Below are 22,057 nucleotides of genomic sequence, written 5' to 3' on the forward strand. Positions count from 1 at the left end.
AAGGTCTCCATTTTTTTATACTGGGGTTGCCGAGAGGGAGTTGCTACATGAAGAAAGTTGGCTGCAGACTGCAGAAACACCAAGCTCTGAGAATAATGCTCGAGCTCCTAGATCCAGCTCAACCTGAATTCCACATACACCTGAGTTTTTCATTTCTTGTGAGCCAATAAGTTGCCATTGTAGCTTAAACACTCCGTGCTTCAAACTGAGAGTCCTGTTTGATACTGGGTATTAATAATGATCTCCACATGGCTGCAGCTACTGGAAAAGCACAAAGAGAAAGAGCTATGGGCCAAAAGTCAAGGCCATACATTTTAGCTCTGTTATGAATAATCTGGCTACACAATTTCCTTGTGTCTCAGTTACTCTGTCTGAAAAATGGGACTCACACTTTCCTGCTCCTCTAGATCGGCTACATTTCTTTGACTTTTAAGTTCATAGCTGTAGCTCAGACTTCTCTTTGGAGCTTCACACCCACAAATCCAATTGAACAGAACTTTTGAACAAAATTAATTTTATCTTTCCACAGTATTTTTCTTTCACTCTTCTCCCTCTTATTCATGGTAGTTTTAGAAACTACTAGTTGTCCTCTAATATCCATTCTTCATTTCTCTCTCTGAGAGTAATAGTCTCTGAACTTTACTGAGGCATGGGACTCGACTATATTTCCCAGACTCCTTTGCAGCTAGATGTGGCCATGTGATCAAGTTCCAGCTAATGGGATGTGAGTGGAAATGATATGTGCAACTTCTGGGTCTGGCACTTAAAGAGAGGGACAGAAAATAAGAATAAAATGAAAGGGAGAGGTGTGACCGCCCCTTTTCCTGCTCCCTCTTCTAACTGTAATACAGACATAGGAGTGAGCTACGGTTTATCTTGGCAATGAAGGCAACTCTCCAGCGACGGCAGGAGCTCCCTGGTGCCAGGTAGCAGCCTCACCAGCTTGAATTGCTACACCTGGACTGCTAGGAAAATACAGTGGTACCTCGGTACTTGTCGTTAATTTGTTCTGAAACTCGTGACGAGTGCTGAAACCAGCGAGCACCAAATGATGAAGCATTTTCTCTTGCAGGTCATTGTCATGAGTCATTCAGGTCCTAGCAAGTGCGACGAGCCCCGAGCAAGCACTAAGCACTGAAACATTTCTTTCTCATCAAACATGTGACAAGTACAGGGTTTGATGAGTTCTGAAGCCGACAAGTACAGAGGTATGACTATATTCTATCTTGTTTAAGCCACGGTTATTTTGAATCTCTCCAAGCATTGTTGGACTTAGTAAATGAAAAATACTCATTCCTCCACCTGAGAGAGAGATGGAGGAGGGAGTGGAAAATTCTAGAAAAGTAATGATGCTGGCACAGCTTTCCCTGTATATCCTGGGAGCACACAGAAAGGCAAGTGAGGCTGAGGTCTGACTCTCATTCTGTCCTGGGCAATCTTACTCTCTCTGAGCCCCAGTTTCTCTTTATGTACTGCAGACACTCATTGGGCATGATGGTTTCCTGGGTCCTTCTAGCTATGACATTCTGTGGTTCTGTAATTCTAGGAAGAATGTTCAAATTCAGATCCCCATGGGGCCAGACTGGCCCCATAAACAAGTTAAACAGGCCAGGCGGGGGCTGCGGACGGGCCGAAGAGCACACGGCCGGCTAAGAGGGCAGCTGCTGCTCAGCTCCTGCTCAGCTCCTGCTCACTGCTGCCTCTTGGGAACGCGGGATTGTCAGACTTTCTAATTTTTCAAGAAGAATTAGAAACCTAGATTGTTTTTGTCTGTGCGATCTCCTGATTTTTAAATGCTGGCGTCAAATTCACATTTTTTTCAAGCACTCTAGGGGCCAAACAAAAAATGTCTGCAGGCTGAATTTGGCCGGTGGCCATTAGTTAGAGATTTTTTTGTTTTGATACTATTTTCCTTCCTTCCTTCCTTCCTTCCTTTAACAAATATTTATTTGATGGCTGCTCTGTGGGGGGCACAGTTCCATGCACTGGGGATAAATCAATAAACAAAACAGGAAAAAGAGTGCCTGTCGTCATGCAGCTTTCATTTCTGAATCATTCATGCAACGATATTCACTGAGCAATTCTGGCCTATGCGCTGTACTTAGTGAGCTGATAAAAAATGTTCACGGTCCCTGCCCTCACAGGACATACATCCCAGGGGGGAGAAAGGCAATAATTACAAATGCAAAATACAGGTAGGGGGCAGGATGCAATTCAGATGGAGGGGAGGGGTTAGGAAAGTCCTCTGGGAGGAATTGAAAAGATAAGTAAGATTTGACCTTGTAAAAGAACTTTCTAGAACATGCTAGATATGCAGAGGCTTCCAGGGCGCCTCTCCCCCAGGTCCCTGCAGCTGTCACCATTCCTATACATGCAGAGGCTTTTTACCGTTAGTACCTGGGATTCCCTTTCCTAGAGCTTTCTTGGGAAAGGCCAGAAGGGCAGGGAAGTAACACCCTGGGAGAAGCCCGCAACCCGTGACGGAAGGGAATCTGAGGATAAATATCCCTGCACCTTGGCTCCTTGGGCGGGTCAACTCTGAGGTGTGTTCTACAGTCTCCCGGGGTCCCCAGTGGGACCGAGCCCCAGTTACACATAGCAGTGCCTGCATTGGCCGCCTCCCCTTTCCTGTCTCATTTTCCCACTTGGCATGGGGGCCTCCTTGGAATCTATCCCCAAACAAACAACCTGCACTCAATTGTGTGAGGCTCTGCTTCTGGAAGAAGCCCAGCAGACGTGGGAGAGAAGGTGGCAGGTTCAAGGACAGAAAGCAGCTCGGGATGAGTAGTAGGAAACGGGGTGAGAGCCAGCTCCTGACGGGCCCTGGAGGCCGGGGTTGGGGTGTGTCCCTAGGGAGGCCACGGGTGGTTTCAGGAGGAGCGTGATAGGGCCGCGCTTGTGCTTCAGGAGGAGCCCTCTGAAGGGGTGTGTAATGGGCAAGAGTGGACGCTGGGAGACCAGACAGGTGGCGGTGGCTGGGATCAGGTGTTAGGGTTAGAGAGAGGTGGCTGGCATGAGGAATCACACGGACCAGCTGGCACGGGGTTCAGAAAGCAGCCCTGGGCTTTTTCGCTGTCTTGAGAGAGCCCGCAATTTGGTTTAAGGAGTGGTAGAGAGACACACACAGGAATCATCCTTAGGGTGGCAGAGCCTACACGATCATGAGAACCGATGGCTGCATGAGGCAGAGAGCTGCAGAGCGGGCGATCTCTAAGGGCAAGAAGAGGGAAGGAACGCTTCTTAGGAGAGGCGACTTTATTAGAGTGGCTGGAAAAACCACAGGACACCCAGACTCGCGAGCAGCTCACTACTGCAGCCCCTTTGGAACAGCCCACCTTTGCACAACGGTGGCCAGCTTCACTCTTGGGCGTTTTCTGCAGCTCTTGACTCTGCCATCCCTTACCTAACCTGTGCAGACTCCAAAAACGTATCCCGGGTTTCCCGCAGGCACTGCTAGACATATTAACGGCATTCCTACACCGTAAGAGATTTCTGCACCACCAACACCATTTTTATATTCTTTACAACATAATGGCAGACGATAAATCTATCTTGCTAATTGCACATCCAGCTTGTTATAACTCCCATAAAAAACACAAGCAGCTGCAAAAGCCATGAGGTGATGTCAAATCATATTCCTGGTCTCTAAACAGAAACAGAAATATTTTCCAGGCGCTGGTGAGTCTCAAGGTTCCTACCCAGGCGTGGAAGCAGCTGCCAAGAGGTCGCTCACCACGGATGAGATGGTAAGCTCGCCAGTCCTCTGAAGCTCCACCTCGCCACCCCCACCTGTCTCCCTGAAGAGATGGCAGAGGTCTGGAGCATCCACATGTGGTTTGTTGGGAGGCCCACGGGGGGGATGCAAAGAACAGGCAGGATTCGGGTTTTAGCAGTTGGGTCCATTTTTGCATTATTCAGGTGGTTTCAATGTTTCTTCCATTCCCCACCAATCAGCCGATAGCATTTGCCCAGATTTCTAACTGGATGGTTCCCCAACATAATTTGTTGATGATACATTTGTAAAGCTGTTGCTAAGTTCCACGCTGGAGCTGACAAAGTGCCTCCCCGCCTTGTCTCAGAAAACGGAAGGAAAATTAAATTCATCTGCTGGAGACACTAAGATAAACAATAGGGAAGAAGAAAAAGACTTCACCTCCTTTTTCTTTTTAAAGCTAGGATTAGTGGTTTGGGTTGTAGTGTATCCTGGCCCTCTTAGAAGGGAGACAGCCAACGACTATGAGCTTATATCCTATCAAGTGGTCGTTGAACGCTTCATGTCTTGGAAGAAAATGCATGGGAGACAATAGAAGGGGAAGCTAATTAAATTTTCACATGTCAAGGGAAAATTCCATAGGCTTTCTCCAACCCAGGCAGACCCAAAGGGGCAGCTTTTGTTAAGAGAGGCTGCCTCATAAACTGCCCCCACAATTCCCAGGACAAATCAGCTGGACAGAGAGTCTTGTTGGAAAAAAACGAGAGATAAATGGATTCTTACCTTCCCATATCTGGATGCAAAAGTCCCCGTGAGTAAGGAGTGAAAAATAATTATTGTCTCATCCAAGTCCCACACGAACACACGCTGTGATGAAAAGAAAGGAAGAGAATAGAGACAAATGGGCTCACTTGCATCTGACTTAATGTCTGCAGAAATTAATTCCCTGGAGGGAAAGGAAGTCTTGAAAAACATTATCTTTAAGTTATAAAACATGCGACTCACTGATGAGTCCTTGCGTCCCCATCCAACCTCAGCTGTGTAAAGAATATGCTGATGGCCAATTTGGGGGCTCTTCTCAACCCACTCGATGCCAGAACCAAGAAGCTTGTTCTTGCCTTCCACATAAAAGCTCAAAAAAGGAGGAGTTCAGTCCAAAAGCAGCAATAAAATCATACAACTCATTTGACAAAATGAAATATTACCATTTTATATCCACGGCTCGCCGTTAAGTTCAACTACTTCTGACCATTTCTGTTTCTAGTGATTCTGGAGGCTAACTCCGAATAACATATTTACACCTTTGTTTATGGATGTGCCAACTTTAGACGATACTTTTTGACTTGGCAATCTAGAAAATTTGGGTTTAGCTCATGGTAATCTCCACCATTTCTCCAGCACTTTATGTTTTTCACATATATGAATCCCTCTCTTCCTAATTCCATCAGCTTTGGATAGTCTTCCTCGGCTAAAACAGTAAGCCCGATATGGAATATATGGACATTGGAGTCCCTACGCTTTCCCTTACCTCCTCCCCTCTCTGATATTTATCAGCTTTAGCCCTCCTTTTGCACTGTCAATGTGGATGAACTGGTCTGTGCTTTTGGTTTTGTAATTATACTTCAGGCTCCTGTGCTCTGCCTTTACGTTGTGTTTAAAAGTTGGTAACCAGTAAAGATGACTGCAGAGCCAAGTAATGTGCTAGAATTTGACTTTCTTCTCTATGTGCCCAATGTCCTAACCCCAGAGCCACCTTAAGAAGACTGTTTCTACCATCAAGGCCATATGCATTCCCCTTTCTTGCACTCCAGCCCACGAAAATCATGCCATAACTCAGTTTGTTCACATCGGAATCATGCCTGTTAAGTATAACTTTTCGCTTTTGCTGGAGTTTACTACTTGTTTCAATTCTTTTCTTGTTTCCAATCACGTGCCTTCATTAGAATCTCAAATTCAGCCACATCTTTGGTATCAAAGAAGTCCATCCTCCATGACAGACGCCCCAACATGGTCTCGATCATCTTTAGGCTTCCTGCATAGCTAGCATTCTGAGACGTCTCTTCACTGTTTTTTCTGAGTCAGATCCACTGTTTCCTAGATCCTGAATCTCTCTCTTTCTTGGTTTCCTTCCTTGTTTTGTGTGAGTACATCCTTAAGTTTCTTCTTCTGAAAGGGTGCATAGAAAAATAATCTTCCGGAATTCTTACACATCTGGTGATACCTTAATTTGTCTCTACAGTTCCTATGGGTATAGAATGCCAATCGGAAAATAATGCCTTGTCGTTCTTTGAAAGAATTCCCCCATCCTCTTGTAGCATCCAGTGTGCTTGATGAGGAGTCTGATGTTTCACTGGTCCTCAGTCCTTTATTGGTTTTACTTCTTTCTTTCTCTGGAGTTTTTTAAGGATCTTTTCTTTATACTTGGTATCCTCAAAATTCCATGAGGACATATCAAGGTGTGATCTTTCTTTTTTATTCACGCTGTTCACCTTTTCAATCTTATTTCTTTAAATAATTTCCTTCCATCATTTTCATTGTTCTCTCTGGAATTTCCAATATTCAATTTAGACATCTTGAATTAATACTGTGTATCTTTAAAAAATGTATTTTTTTTAATAATTTTATCCTTTGTCTATGTTCTGATAGATTTCTTAAACTTTCTCTTCCGAATCTTCTATTAAACTTTTGATTCTTGCTGTCATTTAAAAATTTATACTTCCTCATTCTTTGTCTACAAGCTCCACTTCTTAATTTAAGAATGCAAGGTCTTGAATCTTTCTAGGAGAACCCGTCAGAATTTTAAAAAGTTCTTTGATGTTTCTTAAATTATCTCTCTTGACTTTTATCTTATTTATTTACCTTGGATTTTGTTTTTCATACTGTTGATTTTCTCCATTTTTCTGGTGATCATGATTTCTAAGAACAAAAGGCCTTATAGAGCTGGTCTTGGGTGGATGGAGGTTGGCTGGGTGGGGACAAATGCCTCCGCTCAGTGCGCCATAGTCAACGAGCCACCTTTGAAACCTCTCTGGAGGTACATATAATGCATATATTTATGCATTAGCATTTGCCACGTCTTTAAAGCTAAAGAGAAGAGTGGCACCTAGATGGAAAAGGGTCAGTAAGTGCCAGGGGTTTCAAACAATGAGCAGGCCTGAGTATTATTTTCTGAAAATTTTGGTCTAGTTATACATTTATGTATCTGTGTATGCTGGGCCATGATATTAAGTATAGTTCTTACTTTGGATCACAGCTAAAAAAAAAAAAAAAAAAAAAAAAGAAATTTAGAAACCACTATTTTTAAAGAGGGCTTCTGGGAGTCTTAATTTATCTGAACTAACTAGGTTGGATCAGTTACACTTAGAAATTTTGTTGAGAATTTTTAAAAATCAGCAAATATTTTCAAATTTAGCACAGGCTCAACTGCTTTACCTACGACAGCCCCTCTGAGGAAGAGCTGTCCCTTTCCCCACCACTCTGTCCTCCTGCCCTGGATCCTCAGGGGGTCAGTTCCTGGTGGCCATTCCACAGGTGACCCTAATCCCTAGCTCTCTGGGATCTGGGATAGGGTGGGTCCCTACGTCCAGTCGGGTTGGAGGCCTTTCCTTGGGCACTAAAATTGGGGCCTAGAAGGACGTTCATCATCTCTGGGTGGTTGTTGGTGGCCACACGTGAAGGACAGGGCGGGCCAGCGTGCAGAGAGGCGGGACCAAAGGGGTGAACGACGGAAAGACAACACTTCTGCAGGACCTGGCTTTAGCTAGAAGCGGAATGAGCTGTGCCCAGTCACCTGCGCATGGCGACACTGAAAAGACACACTGCTCAGAGGTTCTAGCACCTTCACTGTGGCACGTGGGGGGACAGGCGTAAATGCACTTCCTTGCCCCGTCTACCTGTGGTTCCAGTATCTTGCTGATACTCCACTGTACCCTGCCCTCAGGTTCTGTGAGAATCCTTGTATCCTTAAAATAAGTTCTGCTTTTTCGTTTAAGCCAGCTCAGGTTGGTTTCTGGCACCTGCAGCCAAGGGATTTAAACTAATATACGCTCAGAATTTCCCTCCTTTCCACTTCGGTACATAATTTCTCTCTCGTGGGCTTCCGTCATTAGCAAAACTGCCGAAGACTTAAGAGGTGTGACCCGTGCGAACCCCACCTGCTGACATTAAGCACAGAAGTGAAACACAGCTCACACCTTTTCAACTGTTCTTGCCCAGTGGTTCTGACTCTAGAATCAAGAAGCAGATGTTTCCAGAATAACATCACCCTGTAATCCCCACCTTCCATGCCACCTCCACCTCCTTCGTTGAATGGAAAAACGTTTCTCTACCCCCACTCTTCCCTACTAAGGGCAGAAACCTCATTAGGTGATAAAGTAACGTTTTGAAGTATTAAAGTATGTGTTGCTCTCTGTGGTTTCTATAGCTGTGCAACTTCGGGCTGGCAGAAAATATGGAAGGTGGAAAGCAAGGACAACCTGAAGTCAAAGCATTTTTCCTCTTGCCTTTTGTGGAAGGAATTGTGTGAAGTCTCTTCACTTTTGGAAGACAGGGGCCTTTACAAATGAAAGGAAAAGCAAGAACAAAGTCCCCTGGGTTGAGAATAGTCCCATGAGCAGTGGGAACACTTGCTCTGTGGCAGGTCCGCGGGGTGGTCAGCTCTCAGAGGTGTGGCTGCTGGAAGCTGACCAAATGTAGAGGACAAGCGTGATGTTCCAAATAGTTCACACCTAGGATGACTGGAACAGCAGCCAGTTGTAAACAACTACTACAGCCTGCCTAGTGAACACTGGCTAAGCAATATAGCCCTACTAGTGAATACTGGCTAACTAGTACTGCTCTACTAGTCAATACTGGTTAAATACCGTATGCCCCGCAGTGAGCACATGTTATTTGGGCCCCCAGAGTACACCCCCTCCTGATAAGAGCACCGGCTTTCTTTCCCGTTGCGTGCCATCTTGGTGGGACTGTCAATTGGGAGCAAGCATAAGAGCTAAGCCAGGCCAGGGGGCGGCTGCCTCCCTAGAACCGAACATGGAGAGAGGTGGTCTTAGAACCAAACGGTTCACTCTCCTGCTGGCACCTTGAAGGTTCCCTGAATTCCTCAGCACAGCCTCTGTGACTGCTCTTTCTAACCCTGGTTTCGTGACTTCCTTCCAGTGAATCCCTTCTGGCTTAAGTAACTGGAAATGCTTTCTGTTGCTGACAACCCAAAGATGGTAGCTAACCCTCCACGGTTCTTGTCCTCAATAGGATTTCTGTGCCCGATGCACAGCATGGAAAACCCAGGCCGGACCTTTCCTGACCACCGCAGGCACTGACTGGGGGGAAGGTGGCAGTGACGAAGCCACGCTGGACATTAGAGACTCTCACCCTGTTTTCTGAGGCTGCTTGAACCCTGGGAATCTCACACGATTCTGGGAGGTGAGGGGCCCTGATAAGATGGCGTTTTCTACCACCCAGATGGGATGGGGCCTCAGAGTCAAAGTTACCTTGATTTTAAGGAAACAATGAAAATGGTATTTGTTAGCATATCTGAATGTGTGGGCTGAGCTTTGTGGCTGCTGCCTCGGCTGGACAGGATTAGGAACAGGGATGTGGTGATGATACATTTGGATTTCTTGGCACTGACGCTGGCTTTGACATACACATACCTACCGCACACTCATGGCAATGAATGACTGCGTTTTGCAAAGAAGTACTAAGTAGGGTACATGCCTATTTTTCGCCCTTGATAGACAACAGTTGCTTCTCTCTGTGTTTTTGGGCATCCATCTGGCCTCTGTACTCTCCCCACTTTCTTTTTTTGGAGAATGTCAGTGCCTGACCAATAATTCTACACTTGCTTTACAACAGTAGATTGGTGCATCCCTTAGACCAGCCGTTCCCAGCCTGGCATGTACACTGGCATTCCCAGGAGAGCTGAAAAGTACCAGTGCTTGGGTCCCACCCTCAGGGAATTTGATTTAATGGATCTGGGGTTCAGCTGGAGAACGAAGGTTTCTCAGAGCTCCCCAGGAGATCCTAAGGTGCAGCCTAGCTTGAGAACTACTGTCTGAGAAACTCAGAGTCTCGTGCACACTTACTCGCGCCAGCCTCCTGTCTCCAGGTAGGCAGACATCTAAGCCAACTAGAATCACAAGGGGAGCTTTAAGAACTCCCGGTGACATCTATCTAATTACTCCGGGGTGGGGCCTGGGCATCTGTATTTTAAAAAGCAACCCAGGTGACTGTAATGTGCAGCCAGGGTTCAGAACCACTGTAACCCAGCTGGGAGGGTCCACTGCCCATCGTCACCTCCATCAGGGGCTCTCAGACTGTGGGCCCCAACCCAGCAGTATCAGCAGCAAATTCTCAGGCTCCGCCCCAGATCTGCTCAACTGGAAACTCCGGGGCGGGGCCCAGAAGACGGTTTCATAAGCCTCCAGGTAATGCTGCCGCTGCTTAGGCCTGAGAACCACATTGTTCTTTACTGTCTCCAGGGTCACATTTCCCAGCCCATCAATCAGCAGTGTTTCCGTATGGCCAGCCTATTCTTCCCTGCTTTTCCCCCAAGTGCTCTTTTCTCTGTGACTGTGCTTTGTGAACACAAAGGGCCATTCTCCCTCACATACTTGGACAGAACTCTGTCCCCTGCCCTCCTGTTGTGGCCACAGGTGGAGATGACATTCACCATGTCAGAGGCAGTTGGAGTTACCTCGATCTCGTTGTCCCCTGCCGGGGAGGGGTCACTGCTCCGCTTAGACCGGCCTCGGAGCTTCCCGTCGGAGGCCCGGTGCGGCCTGTCTGTCTCCCCCTCTTTGGCTGGTGTGGAAGGTCCGTTGTGTGTGTTATATTCACCTGGTGGAAGAAAGGGAAGCTTTGTTGAGTGTCTCCTGGGAAATTTCACATCAGAACCATCTAACGCCAAAGTAGTAGGTCCTAAAGGCAGCACCAAAGGCAAAGATCACGTAGAGTCAAATTACTCTTGCCTGTCCCTTAAATTGCCCATTCATACTCATTCATTCATCCAACAAAAATTTACTGAGTAGGCATAGTTCCAGGCACCTAAATTCTCATAGCACCTCAATTCTCGAGAAAGGAGAGACATTAGATAAGCAAGTAAATATATTATGTGCCAGGTGGGGATACGGGTTAGAGAGACTTTAAATTGCATGTGGGAACAAGGAGTGTGGGGTGGTGGCTAATTCATACGGGGCTAGGCAGAGAAGGCCTCATGGCTAAGGGGACATCTGAGCAGGGATCTGAGTAAAGCGAGGGTGGGACCGCTGGGGGAGCTAATAGATTAATAGAGGGAAAAATAGATATTGATATGTAGCAGGGCCTCAAAATTCTTCTACCATTAGGAGACCCCCTCCCCTGGGGTTAAGGGGTGTTGGAGAATTCTCTATGTTCCCATCCATATGCAGTTTGTCCCATTCTCTATTAAAAGAAGTCCTTTAATCTTTACTTTTGGTGAGATTTGTCCATTCAAGAATTAAATGAGATTTTATACTCAAAAGCATCCAGCACAGACCTGGCAATTAGAGGTCAATATATGATCTGAATTGAGTCTGGCTCCATGGGACCCATGTACGCTCAGGGTCAGTGTGAAGGTGCAGGGCAGAGGGTGGCACTGGCTGCTTCTCATCAAGATGGTGTTTTTGGTCACGGTGTGGGGAGGGGGACGAGAAGGGGTGTAGAGAGAGGCTGCTGAGCTCATGCCTTCAGGCAACTGTCTAAGGACCCTGAACAGTGAGCAGCAGGACCCTCCTGGGACCCAGGTCCCAAAGCCAGCACCCAAGTTGTATTGTTTTTTTGAAGTACATAGAGCTTCAATACATGGCTTTAAAAATGAGACTTTATTATCTTTATTTCAGTAACGAGGGAACTGAGGCTTCGTGAGAAGACGGAAGTCTGTGGTAACCCTGCAAATGAATGGTAGAATCGGAACTAAAACTTGGGCCTGCCCTGGTCACTAGCGGGACAGAACTGCAGACCAGCGTGGAGCCTTGGAGGACATCCTCTCCCACTTTCTCAGTGCCCAGCTGCCGGCTCAGCTCCCAAATGCATCCTGTGGACCCCACCTCTCCTTCCCTCGCTGCCAGGGCTTGGCTCATCGGGGGGAAATGCTTTTGTCTAAAAATACTTGGCCATGGACTGAATATTTTTCCTGTCCTGGAAGAACTATTCCATCCAAAACCCAAAGGACTGAACTTCATTTGTTTAATATTATTTATAAAGCTTCTGAGCAGACTAAGGACATAGTATTAAGGGAAGACATGGTTCTGAGCTGTTGGGGCTGCTGGGCTGTCTCCAACTCGCCATCGTTTTCAGGACAGCATTTGAGATTCCCAAACATTGATCCAGCAAGGACTTTCTTCTGGAGGGTGAGGAACAGGCAGTAAATATGTTCAAAGAGGCTTAAGAGTCATGTAAAGAAGGTTTATCCTCATTTACTAGTTCTAAGTAAACTGGTAGTTCTAAGGATGGGAGCTTAGGAAAAGACATTTGTAGACACCATTAAAATCCATGCAAATATTATTAAAAAGTGGGGAAAATGCCAGCTACCTAGAAGTATCTAAATAAGGTGTATGTAAAGCCAATTTATGAGAGATGCCAAAACAAAAACAAAAACCCAGCCCTTTCCCCAACATTATCATTCTTGAGAATGAAGGGTCAAAGTTAGAGGTCACAGTCAGGCGCATGGGCTGTAGCAATCTATGTAAACCTTTCTTGGAGTCATTTGACTCTTATTAGTTCTCCCTTCTTATGTGTTTACTTGTTCAACAGCTTTATTGAGGTATAATTGACATACAATAAACCATATGTATTTAGAGCACACAATCTGATAACTTTTGACATATGTGTAAATCTATGTAACCATCATCAGAGTCAAGATAAAGAACAGATCCAGTACCTCCAAATTTCTTTATAACCCCTTTGTAATCTCTTCCTCTCACCCTCACAGGCAACCATGGATCTTATTTCTTTCAGTATAAATTAGTTTGCATTTTCTAGAGTTTTAAACAAATGGAATCACACAGGGTGTATATTTGCCGGGCTTCTTTCAGCCAGCACAATTGTTCTGAGATTCAATCCATGTCGTGTGTATGGATAGTTCATTCTTTTGTGTTCCTGGGTACTGTTCTAATATATGGATATACCACAAATTCACAAATATTTTCTCCTGTTTTCTCATAGAAGTTTTATATTTATGTCTACAATATATTTTGTGTTATTTTTTTCTGTGCCATGTGAGGTATGGACTGAAGTACAGTTTTTCTGACTACAGATATCCAGCATCTTTTGTATCTGTAGTCATCCAGCATCTTTTGTTGAGAAGATTATCCTTTTTTATTGAATTGGCTTTAAACTTTTGTCAAAAAACAGTTGTCCATACACATGTGGATTTATTTCTGAACTCTCTGTCTTGGTCTACTGATCAACTTGTCTATTTATGCTGATGCCATACTGTCTTGATCATTGTGGCTTTGTAGTAATACTTAAAGTCAGACCATGTGTGCCTTCCAACTTTGTTCTATATCAGAGTTGTTGAGGCTATTCTAGGTCCTTTGTATGTCCATGTGAAGTTCAGAATCATCTTTCCAATTACAAAAAAGCCTGGAATGTTGACAGATATTATGTTAAATCTACAGATCAATTTGTGGAGAATTGGCATCTTAACAATATAAGTCTACTGACCTATGAACAAGGCATATTTCTTTATTTATTAAATTCTTCTTTAACTTCTCTCAGTAGTCTTTTATAGTTTTAAGTGTACAAGTTTTGCACATATTTTGTCATTATCACCAAGTATTTCATATTTTTTGATGTAAGTATAAATGACATTTTAAAATATTCTATTTTCTACTGTTTGTTGTTAGTATATAGAAACACAACTGATTTTTATATATTCACCTGGTACTCTGTAACATTGCTAAACTCATATTTTAGTTCTAGTAGCTTTTTTTGTAGATTATATCTGATTTTTCTACATAGGTAATCATGCCATTTTACTTCTTTTTACTTTATGAAGGTTTGCTGCTTCTTTTCCAATATGGATGCTTTAATTTATTTTTCTTAACATATTGCACTGGCTTTAATCTCTAGTATAATGTTGAGTAGAGTTGGTAAGAGTGGACATTCTTGTCTTGTTTCTAATCTTTGAGGGGAAGCTTTTTTTTTTTTTTTTTTTAAATTGTAGATGTCCTGTTCTAATCAGTTTGGGCTGCTGTAACAAAAATACCATAGACTGAGTGACAAACAACAGAAATTTATTTCCCACAATTTTGGAGGCTGCAAAGTCCAAGATCAAGGTACTAGCCAATTTCGTTCCTGGTAAGAGTCCTCTTCCTGGTTTGCACATGGACGCCTTCTTGCTGTATCCACGCATGGTGGGAAGAGACATACCATCTCTCTCATATTTCTTCTTATAAGAGCACTAATACCATTCATGTGGGCTCCACCCAAATACCATCATTGCTGGAAACTAGGGCTTCAACATATGAATTTGAGGTAGAGATACAAACACTCTTTCTATAACACGTCTTTTCCTGATAAAGTTCCCTTCCACGCCTACTTAGGAATTTTTTCAGGAATGAATGATAGATTTTGTCAGATGCTTTCTCTGCATATATTGTGACACTCTCTTTGTTTTTTTTTTCTGGTTAATTAATATGGCAACTTATATTGATTTGCAAATTTTAAACCAGCTTTGCATCCTTGGGATAAACTCCACTTGATCGTGGTGTATTATCTTTCAATATATTGCTGAACTTGATTTGGTAACATTTTGTTCATAAATTTTTAAATCTATGTTTATGAAGGATATTGGTCTTTAGTTTTCTTATAATGATAGTGTCTGGTTATGCTGGCCTCATAGAATGAGTTGGGAAGTATCCTTTGTCTTCAGTTTTCTTGAAGAATTCATGCAGAAGTGATATTTGTTACTTAAATCTTTACTGGAATTAATCAGTGAAGATATCAAGGCCTGGCAATTTCTCTGTGGGATGACTTTTAACAAAAATTTTCAATTTATTTAACAGAAATAGGCCTAGTTAGGCTAGCTATGTTTTCTTGAGTGAGCTCTGGAAGTTTTTGTCCTATAAGAAATTTGTCTGTTTTATCTAAGTTGTTGAATTTATTGGCATGGTATTGTTTAAAAAAATTTCACTATTTCCTTTTAATATTTGTAAGGTCTATAGTGATGTCAACTCTCTCCTCTTATTGGTAATTATGTCTCCTTTTTTCCCCCTGTATCAGCCTGTCCAGTGTTTTATCAATTTTATTGATCTTTCCAAAGAACCAGCTTTTGGTTTTGCTGATATTTTTAAAAAATTGTTTTCTTGTTTTTGGATTTCCTTGATTTCTATTCTGATCTTCACTTTCCTTATTATACTTACTTTGGGTTTAATTTGCCTTTCTTTTTCTACTTTCTTAAGGTGGAAGGTGAAGTTTTTGGTTTAAGGCCTTTCTTCTTTTCTAATACATTCATTCAGTGCTATAAATTTCCCTTTAATACTGCTTTTGCAACATCCCATAAATTTTGATAAGTTGTGTTTTTATTTTCATTAAGTTCAAAATAATTTTTAATTTCCCTTTGACTTCTTCTTTGACTCGTGGTGTGCTAGGGTTCTCCAAAGGAACAAAACCAACATAATATGTATATCATATATACATGGAGAGAAAGAGATTATATAAATGGATTCACACGGTTGCAGAGGCTGAGAAGTCTCACCATCTGCCATCTGCAAGTTGGGGAACCAGAAAAGGTGGCAGCATAATTCAGTCTGAGTTCAAAGGCCTGAGAGCCAGCGGGGCTGATGGTGTAACTCCCAGTCAGAGGCTGAAGATCTGAGACCTGGCTGGTCACTGATGTCAGTTCTGGAGTCCAAAGGCCAGAAAACCAAGAGCCCTCGTGTCTGAGGTCAGGGAAAGATGGACATCCTACCTCAAGAAGCAAGTGAGATAGCCCTTCTTCTGCCTCTCAGTTTTCTACGGGCCTTCAATGGATTAGATGATGACCACCCACAGCAGTGACAGTGACCTTTTTAACTCAGCCTACGGATCCAAGTGCTCATCCCTTCTAGAGACTCCCTCACAGACACACCCAGAAATGACGTTTTACCAGCCTTGCGGCCATCCCTTGACCCGGTCAGGTGGACCCACAAAATTACCCATCACACAAGGGCTATTAAAAGTGTGTTATTTAGCTCCCAAATATTTGGGAATCTTCCAAGAACATTTCTGTTATTTATTTCTAATTTCATTCTACTGTTTTCAGAGAACATTATTTTTAGGACTTGAATCCTTTGAAAATAATGAAACTTGATTTAAGGCCCAGAATATGTCTATGTTGGTAAATGTCTCCTGTGTTCTTTAAAAAAAAAAGTCTTTTGTTGTTGTTGAATGAAGTGGACTATAGCCTGTCTCTTATAGCTAATTTTTTCTTTCCACTCTAGTTCCCTCCCCAGAGAAAATGTTAACCATTGCTTTTTAATCCTTCCAGAAACTTCTTGGAAATATGGGCTTCAAACTATACTTAAAAAAAAAACCCAAACAACATGGTCATATTATACCCATTGTTCTATACCTTTTTTTTTCCATCTCTAATAATCACTCAATGAGAGACCCATATTAGTGTAGATATATCTAGTTTACTCTTTTTAACAGACGTATAGTATGTCACTGGTGGATACACTCTAAATTATTTAACCCAACTCCTGTTAATGGATCTTCAGGTTATCTCCAGGCTTTTGCTGTGATGCTGCTGCAATAAATATTCTTTTTACTTAAGTGATTGGACCTATGGGGGAATTTATTTTTAGAATAAATTCCTACACGTAGAAAAATTGGGTTAAAGAGTACAAGCATTTTAAATTTTGTTAGAGGTTGCCAAACTGCACAGAAGAGCCTTCCAAGTTTCTTCTTCAGAGATTTTTAAAAAAGTTTCTCCTTCTATTGACTAAAGGAAATGATCTAAGAAGTTTAAAAAAAAACACCCTCCAACTTCTTTTTAGATAATTTGTATCATACTTACAAATTTTAAAAGAAAAAAGTTTTTAAGCCACCACTACTGATTTGTCTTTTCTCTTGAGGAACGTCAGATGTTCAGGTTTCGCCCTCTACATCAGCAAATTGCCCTGCAATCATCTGCAAATTGTTGGGGCTTCGAGTAACTGTTAATGCACGTCCATGCAGGCTGCCCTGTGGTGGGGCTGGGGGCGGGGGCCGGGGGGGACCGTCAGGTGATGCAGAGCGAGCGTGAGCTGGCCGTCTAACATCAGCCTCTTGAGCTGCTGGGGTTTGGAACCAACCACTCAAGGAGATCTTGGATAATTTCAAAAGTGGAGCTTTTATGGGAAATTTTAAGAGCGTGTGTGAGTGTGTGTGCCTGTGTGCATGTGCTCTTCCTTTACAACAAATGCTGGGGACAGGGGACAAGAGATCTTGGCCATAGCTGATGATTATTTGTCATTAGATTTTACGTGAGCATTGTTAGACACACAATAAAAACCATCTCAACCACTTATCACTGAACCTTAGACCCAGGAATAAATGAAGAAGAGGGGAAACAACAAGAAAAATATCAGAGACACAAGGAGCCTTTATGTTTGCTCCTGATGAGGAACAAAAGCGACCTTCCCACATAACCCAAATTCCTGTGAAGTCAGCCTTTGGAATTCAGTTCATCATCAAGTTACAGGTAGACAGGCACTTGATTGATTTCTTAATTTTATATCCTTTCTGAACCCAGTTTGGGGAGGTCACATTCTGAAAAGCTGGATGGTCCAAGACACTTCAGGATTATGACAAAAAAAATTTTGTTAAATTTCATACCCTTCAAAGAAAGCAATTTGGAAATGGTTAAATAGATATGATACATTCATTAAATACTCTACAATGAGATCACAGTGACCAAAATCAATGCTCAAGCCCTAAATTTCCTCAAAAGTTGACTTAACAGTGCTTGGCCACATCGTCTCCCTTTATCACCAATTGGAGGACAATTAATTCACCCCCAGGGAGAAAAAATACAAGGGCTAAAAGCAACAACCGCACCAAAAACAATAGGAACCAAAGAGGTAGGTCTTCACTATTCTTTTTCTAACCATCAACCAATTAATATTTATTGAATCAATGTCCACACACCATCATGCTAGCTTAGCTTCTACGGAGTTCTGTAACATCAGTAGGTTTAAGGCATTAAAAAAAAAAAGCCAGTAATATTTCTTTCTGTTTGGATGTTCTAATTTATTGCTGTCATGTCATTTAATGTCGATACACCCAAACCATCTCATGGAGGAGAAGCCATGTGCATAGAAGGCTTGCGGAGCGAATGAACCCACCAGCTGATGAGTTGGCTGCACAGGGGGATACACATCACCAAGGGGCCAGGATATGGCCTTTCCTAAGTGGCGCTCGTCATCTCGGTGGGTTTCATAGGTTAAAATTAGAATTTTTAGGTAAAAAATTGACTTTTAAATATGGTGCAATTAAATATACGCCACACATACACGCACAGAGAGAAAAGCCAACAAAATACATCTGAAGGCTGGATTTAGCCCTTGGGTGACCAGTTCATTAAAATTGGGACCTACATCTGGTCCCTCCTTCCTGTAAGAGCGCAGGCCACAGCCATGAACGACCATGTGACAGTGACTGTACCTACCCGCAAGTGACTCAGAACTCTGGTTGGGGACGCTGTGCGACGTATCCTGGAGGACGTAGGTGGACGTGGAGATGGGGGAGGGGCAGATGCTGCTGGCCGGGACGTAAGGCGGGTTGTACGAGGAGCTGTAATACTGGGAGTACTGGCTCTGAGGGAAGCTGGGGTAGGAAGGGTAGTCCTGCAAAGGGAAACGCACAGGAGGTGAGTGAGGAAGTGGGTCGGGACTTGGGTCCCCCGTGGGCCGGTCACAGGCTGACGAAGGCGAGGGGCCTCATGGGATGGGTCTATTCTCTCTGCCACCCATTACAACAAATGCTACTTGAGGGCAGGGACTTGCCCCAGAAGCAGACCCTAGGAGAAGGATGGGGGATGAAAGAGATACCATTTGAGGAGTAGAGAAGTGAAGTAGCGAAGAGGGGAAAGCAGCCAATCCAGGGGCTTTTAGGCGGGGACTGGAGTGATATCTCCCGGAGAAACGCTGGGATGGTGTACAATACACATCTCAAAAGGGTCTCTCCAGGGAGCGAGGAAGCTGGGCTGTTCCTGTGCCAGCTCAAGGCAGGCTATGCGAGCTGCTCCTATGGGGTTTCAATTCCCTGGCTCTTCCCGCCTGCCCTAGGACTGGTTCTAGAAAACACTCTTGGGCCCCGGGATGCAGATACTGGCCACTGGAGGTCAGTGGGTGCCCCTGAGGGACAGAGGTGTGGCCCAACAGCATCCTTCTTGCTCATTGCGGTATCCCTGGCCTGGCACAGTGACAGGCTCCTGCAGGCACTCAATAAACACTTGGATATTAATTAACAAATGAATGAATAATAAAGACTCCACACTCACATACCAAGGAGACTAGGCGACATTTTAGGTCCATAGGGGGTGTACCTGCATGGTATTAGGGATCTAGAATCTTCCATGAGGGCGTTTTGGAGATCAAATCAAAGAATGCCAGTCCTTTTTCATCAGGCTTTGCTTAAACCATCCAGATATTCCAACTCTCCCTCAGCAGTCATTGTTTTAAACATTCTGCTTCATCATTACCATGAACCAGAGCTTCTCAGCCCTGCGAGGAACGCAGGGGAAGTTCAGCTTCTTGGGCCCACCATGGACCTGCTGCCTCAGAACTTCTGGGGGTGGCACTTAGGCCGTCTGCGTTTTTGGCAAGCTCCCATGGTGAAGTCAACCAACACCCAGAGTAAAGAACCATGCCTTAAATAGTACACCTGTATTTATGAGTATTTTATCTGTATACAGTATACTGAAAATAATACAAAAAGGTAAAAAACAGTATTTCATGTATTCCAAGATTTAAGCTATTTACATTCTTCAGCTCACTGAAGAAATAGTGCATCCCTCATTTTTAAATATGTTAAATATTCCTAAAGCCCATCTACCTTGGGTAGTTCTTTCATTTTTATTTTTTTAACCCTCACTTGAGGTTGTTTATTGATTTTAGAGGGAGAGGAAGGGTCAGGATGGGGGGGGATGGGGGGGCAGAGAGAGAGAGAGAGAGAGAGAGAGAAACACTGATGTAAGAAACATTGGTTGGCTGCCTCCCGTATGCACCTCGAGCAGGGATCGAACCTGCAACCTAGGTATGTGCCCTGTCCACAAACTGAACCCGCAGCCTTTTGGTATATGGGATGATGCTCCAACCAACTGAGCTACCCAGCCAGGGCTACCTTGGTTACTTTTAACACTAGCTTGAAAGGATGTTAATCTTTGGTTTTGAACTAATTTTAGACTGAGAGCAAAGGTGCACAGGTAGCAGAGTTCCGGTACATCTTCAGCAGGTTAATTCTTAATTCACTCTCTCAGTGAAACCAAGAGAATCAAACTATGAGCCAGCATTCACCTTTACAATGTTGACTTAGTTCGATTTAACTAGAATTAACAAAGCCCCCACTGTGTGCTGGGTGCTCCACACTGGGATACAGAGGCGAAGAAGATAGACTTTTACCCTTGAGGAGCTCACAGTCTGCAAAAGGGCACACACACTTGCATTCATATATTCTAGATTCGACAAGTTAGTGGGGGTCTTGGTCTCAGGTCAATATCGCCTCTGTCATCTTCTAGGAGTTCCAATTTCTCTGCCTCTACACTGTATCTTTCCAAGGGCCCTTTACACGATCTCCCTGTAGTATCCAAACTCGGGGAACAAGAGACTGGATTTCTGGTGGGGGGCGTGGGCAGGAGGACACATTCTGGGTGCCCCGATTTAAGGGGACTCTTTAAGGAAGAACTGCGACAACAACTGGCGGGCCTACCTGGTGCACACTTCCGAATCCGGCCGCGCTGGTCAGTCCATTTGCTCCTTGATAGATCCCCGCCGTGCCTGTGGGAAAAGGGGCAGCGGGTCAGGTGAGGTTGCTTACAATCAGAGGGGGTCGTGCGGGAGCAGGATGCAGCAGACGGGTGGGGTCTTTGAGGTCTGGCAGGTTGGGATAGAACCTGTGACCTTCGCAGGTTATCAAATCTCTCTGCACCTCAGTTCTTTCAATGAATGAATAAAATAAACAATATCTCCTTGAAGAATAGTGGTGAGAAGTAAATGAGATTGTGTATACAACATAGTTTCTGGTCATAGATAATTATGCTTTTAAAAAATTGCGGAAAATGTACGTAAGATTTACCATTCTGTTTTGTTTAGGTGTACGGTTCAGTGGTGTTCAGTACATTCACTTCACGGTGCAACCATTGCCTCTGTCCATCCCCAGAGCTTTTTACATCTTACAAAGCTAGAACTGCTGACCCATTAAACAAAACTCCCGTGTCCCCTGCCCTGAGCCCCGGCACCCACACTTCTACGCTGTCTCTATGAATCTGACTACTTTGGGTACTTCAGGTAAGTGGAATCATACAGTATTTGTCCTTCTGTGATGGCTTATTTCATTTAGCATAACATCTTCAAGTTTCTTCCATGTTATGACACTTGTCCGAATTTCCTTCTCCTGGCTAAATAATATTCCATTATATGTATACGCCATATTTTGTTTATCCCTTCATCCATTGATGGGCACTTGGGTTGATTCTGCCTTTTGGCTATTGCAAAGAATGCTGCTTTATTTATTTATTTATTTTTGCTTGGGTGTCTTTTATATGCTGTAAAATTCCCCCATTCTAAGTGTCAGTTGAATGACTTTTAAAGTAAAAAACTGATGTCACTATGATGCATTTTTAAAACATTTCCATCACCCCTAGAGTTCCCTTGCGCTTACTTCAGTCAATCCCCACTCTCATCTCCAGCCTCAGGCAGCCACTAATCTGTTACTGATTCTAGAGTTTTGCCTTTTCTAGAAATTTCATGGAACTGGGATCATACACATGCCCTTGTACCTGGCCTCTTTTGCTGTGCATAATGCTTTCGAAGCTCATCCGTGTCTTACTGGGTATCAGGAGTTCTTTGCTGAATGGTATTCCACGGTATGGATGTACCACATCTAATGTTTGGTTATTATGGATTAATGCTGCTGCGAACATTTGCATACATGTCCTTGTGTGGATATGTTTCCATTTCTCTTGGGCAGATCCCTGGGAGTAGCACTGTGGAGTCAGGTGATAAGAGTATGTTTCATTTTTTAAGAACGGGCCAAACTATCTCCCAAAGTAGCTGGGCCATTTTGCCCGTGTTGCCTTCCCACTAGCAACGTACGGGAGTTCCAGTTTCCTCAGCACTTCCGTTGCTCAGCCTTTCTTATGAG

General features: G+C 43.7%; 1 protein-coding gene across 1 annotated transcript in view; it reads right to left on the reverse strand.

Annotated features, from left to right (window-relative positions):
* Positions 1-22,057, reverse strand: part of EYA2 (EYA transcriptional coactivator and phosphatase 2) — a 208,769-nt gene that overhangs the window by 52,542 nt on the left and 134,170 nt on the right. The window contains exons 6-9 of the mRNA XM_054573645.1: positions 20,624-20,691; positions 18,363-18,540; positions 10,407-10,549; positions 4,496-4,579 (exon numbers count right to left, since the gene is read on the reverse strand). Coding sequence (XP_054429620.1) covers positions 4,496-4,579; positions 10,407-10,549; positions 18,363-18,540; positions 20,624-20,691 — 473 coding nt within the window. The remainder of the gene's footprint in view (positions 1-4,495; positions 4,580-10,406; positions 10,550-18,362; positions 18,541-20,623; positions 20,692-22,057) is intronic.

The sequence above is a fragment of the Pteronotus mesoamericanus genome, unplaced genomic scaffold (genome assembly GCF_021234165.1).
Source record: "Pteronotus mesoamericanus isolate MK-2021 breed Mesoamerican mustached bat unplaced genomic scaffold, CSHL_Meso_final contig_25, whole genome shotgun sequence".
Lineage (NCBI taxonomy): Eukaryota > Metazoa > Chordata > Mammalia > Chiroptera > Mormoopidae > Pteronotus > Pteronotus mesoamericanus.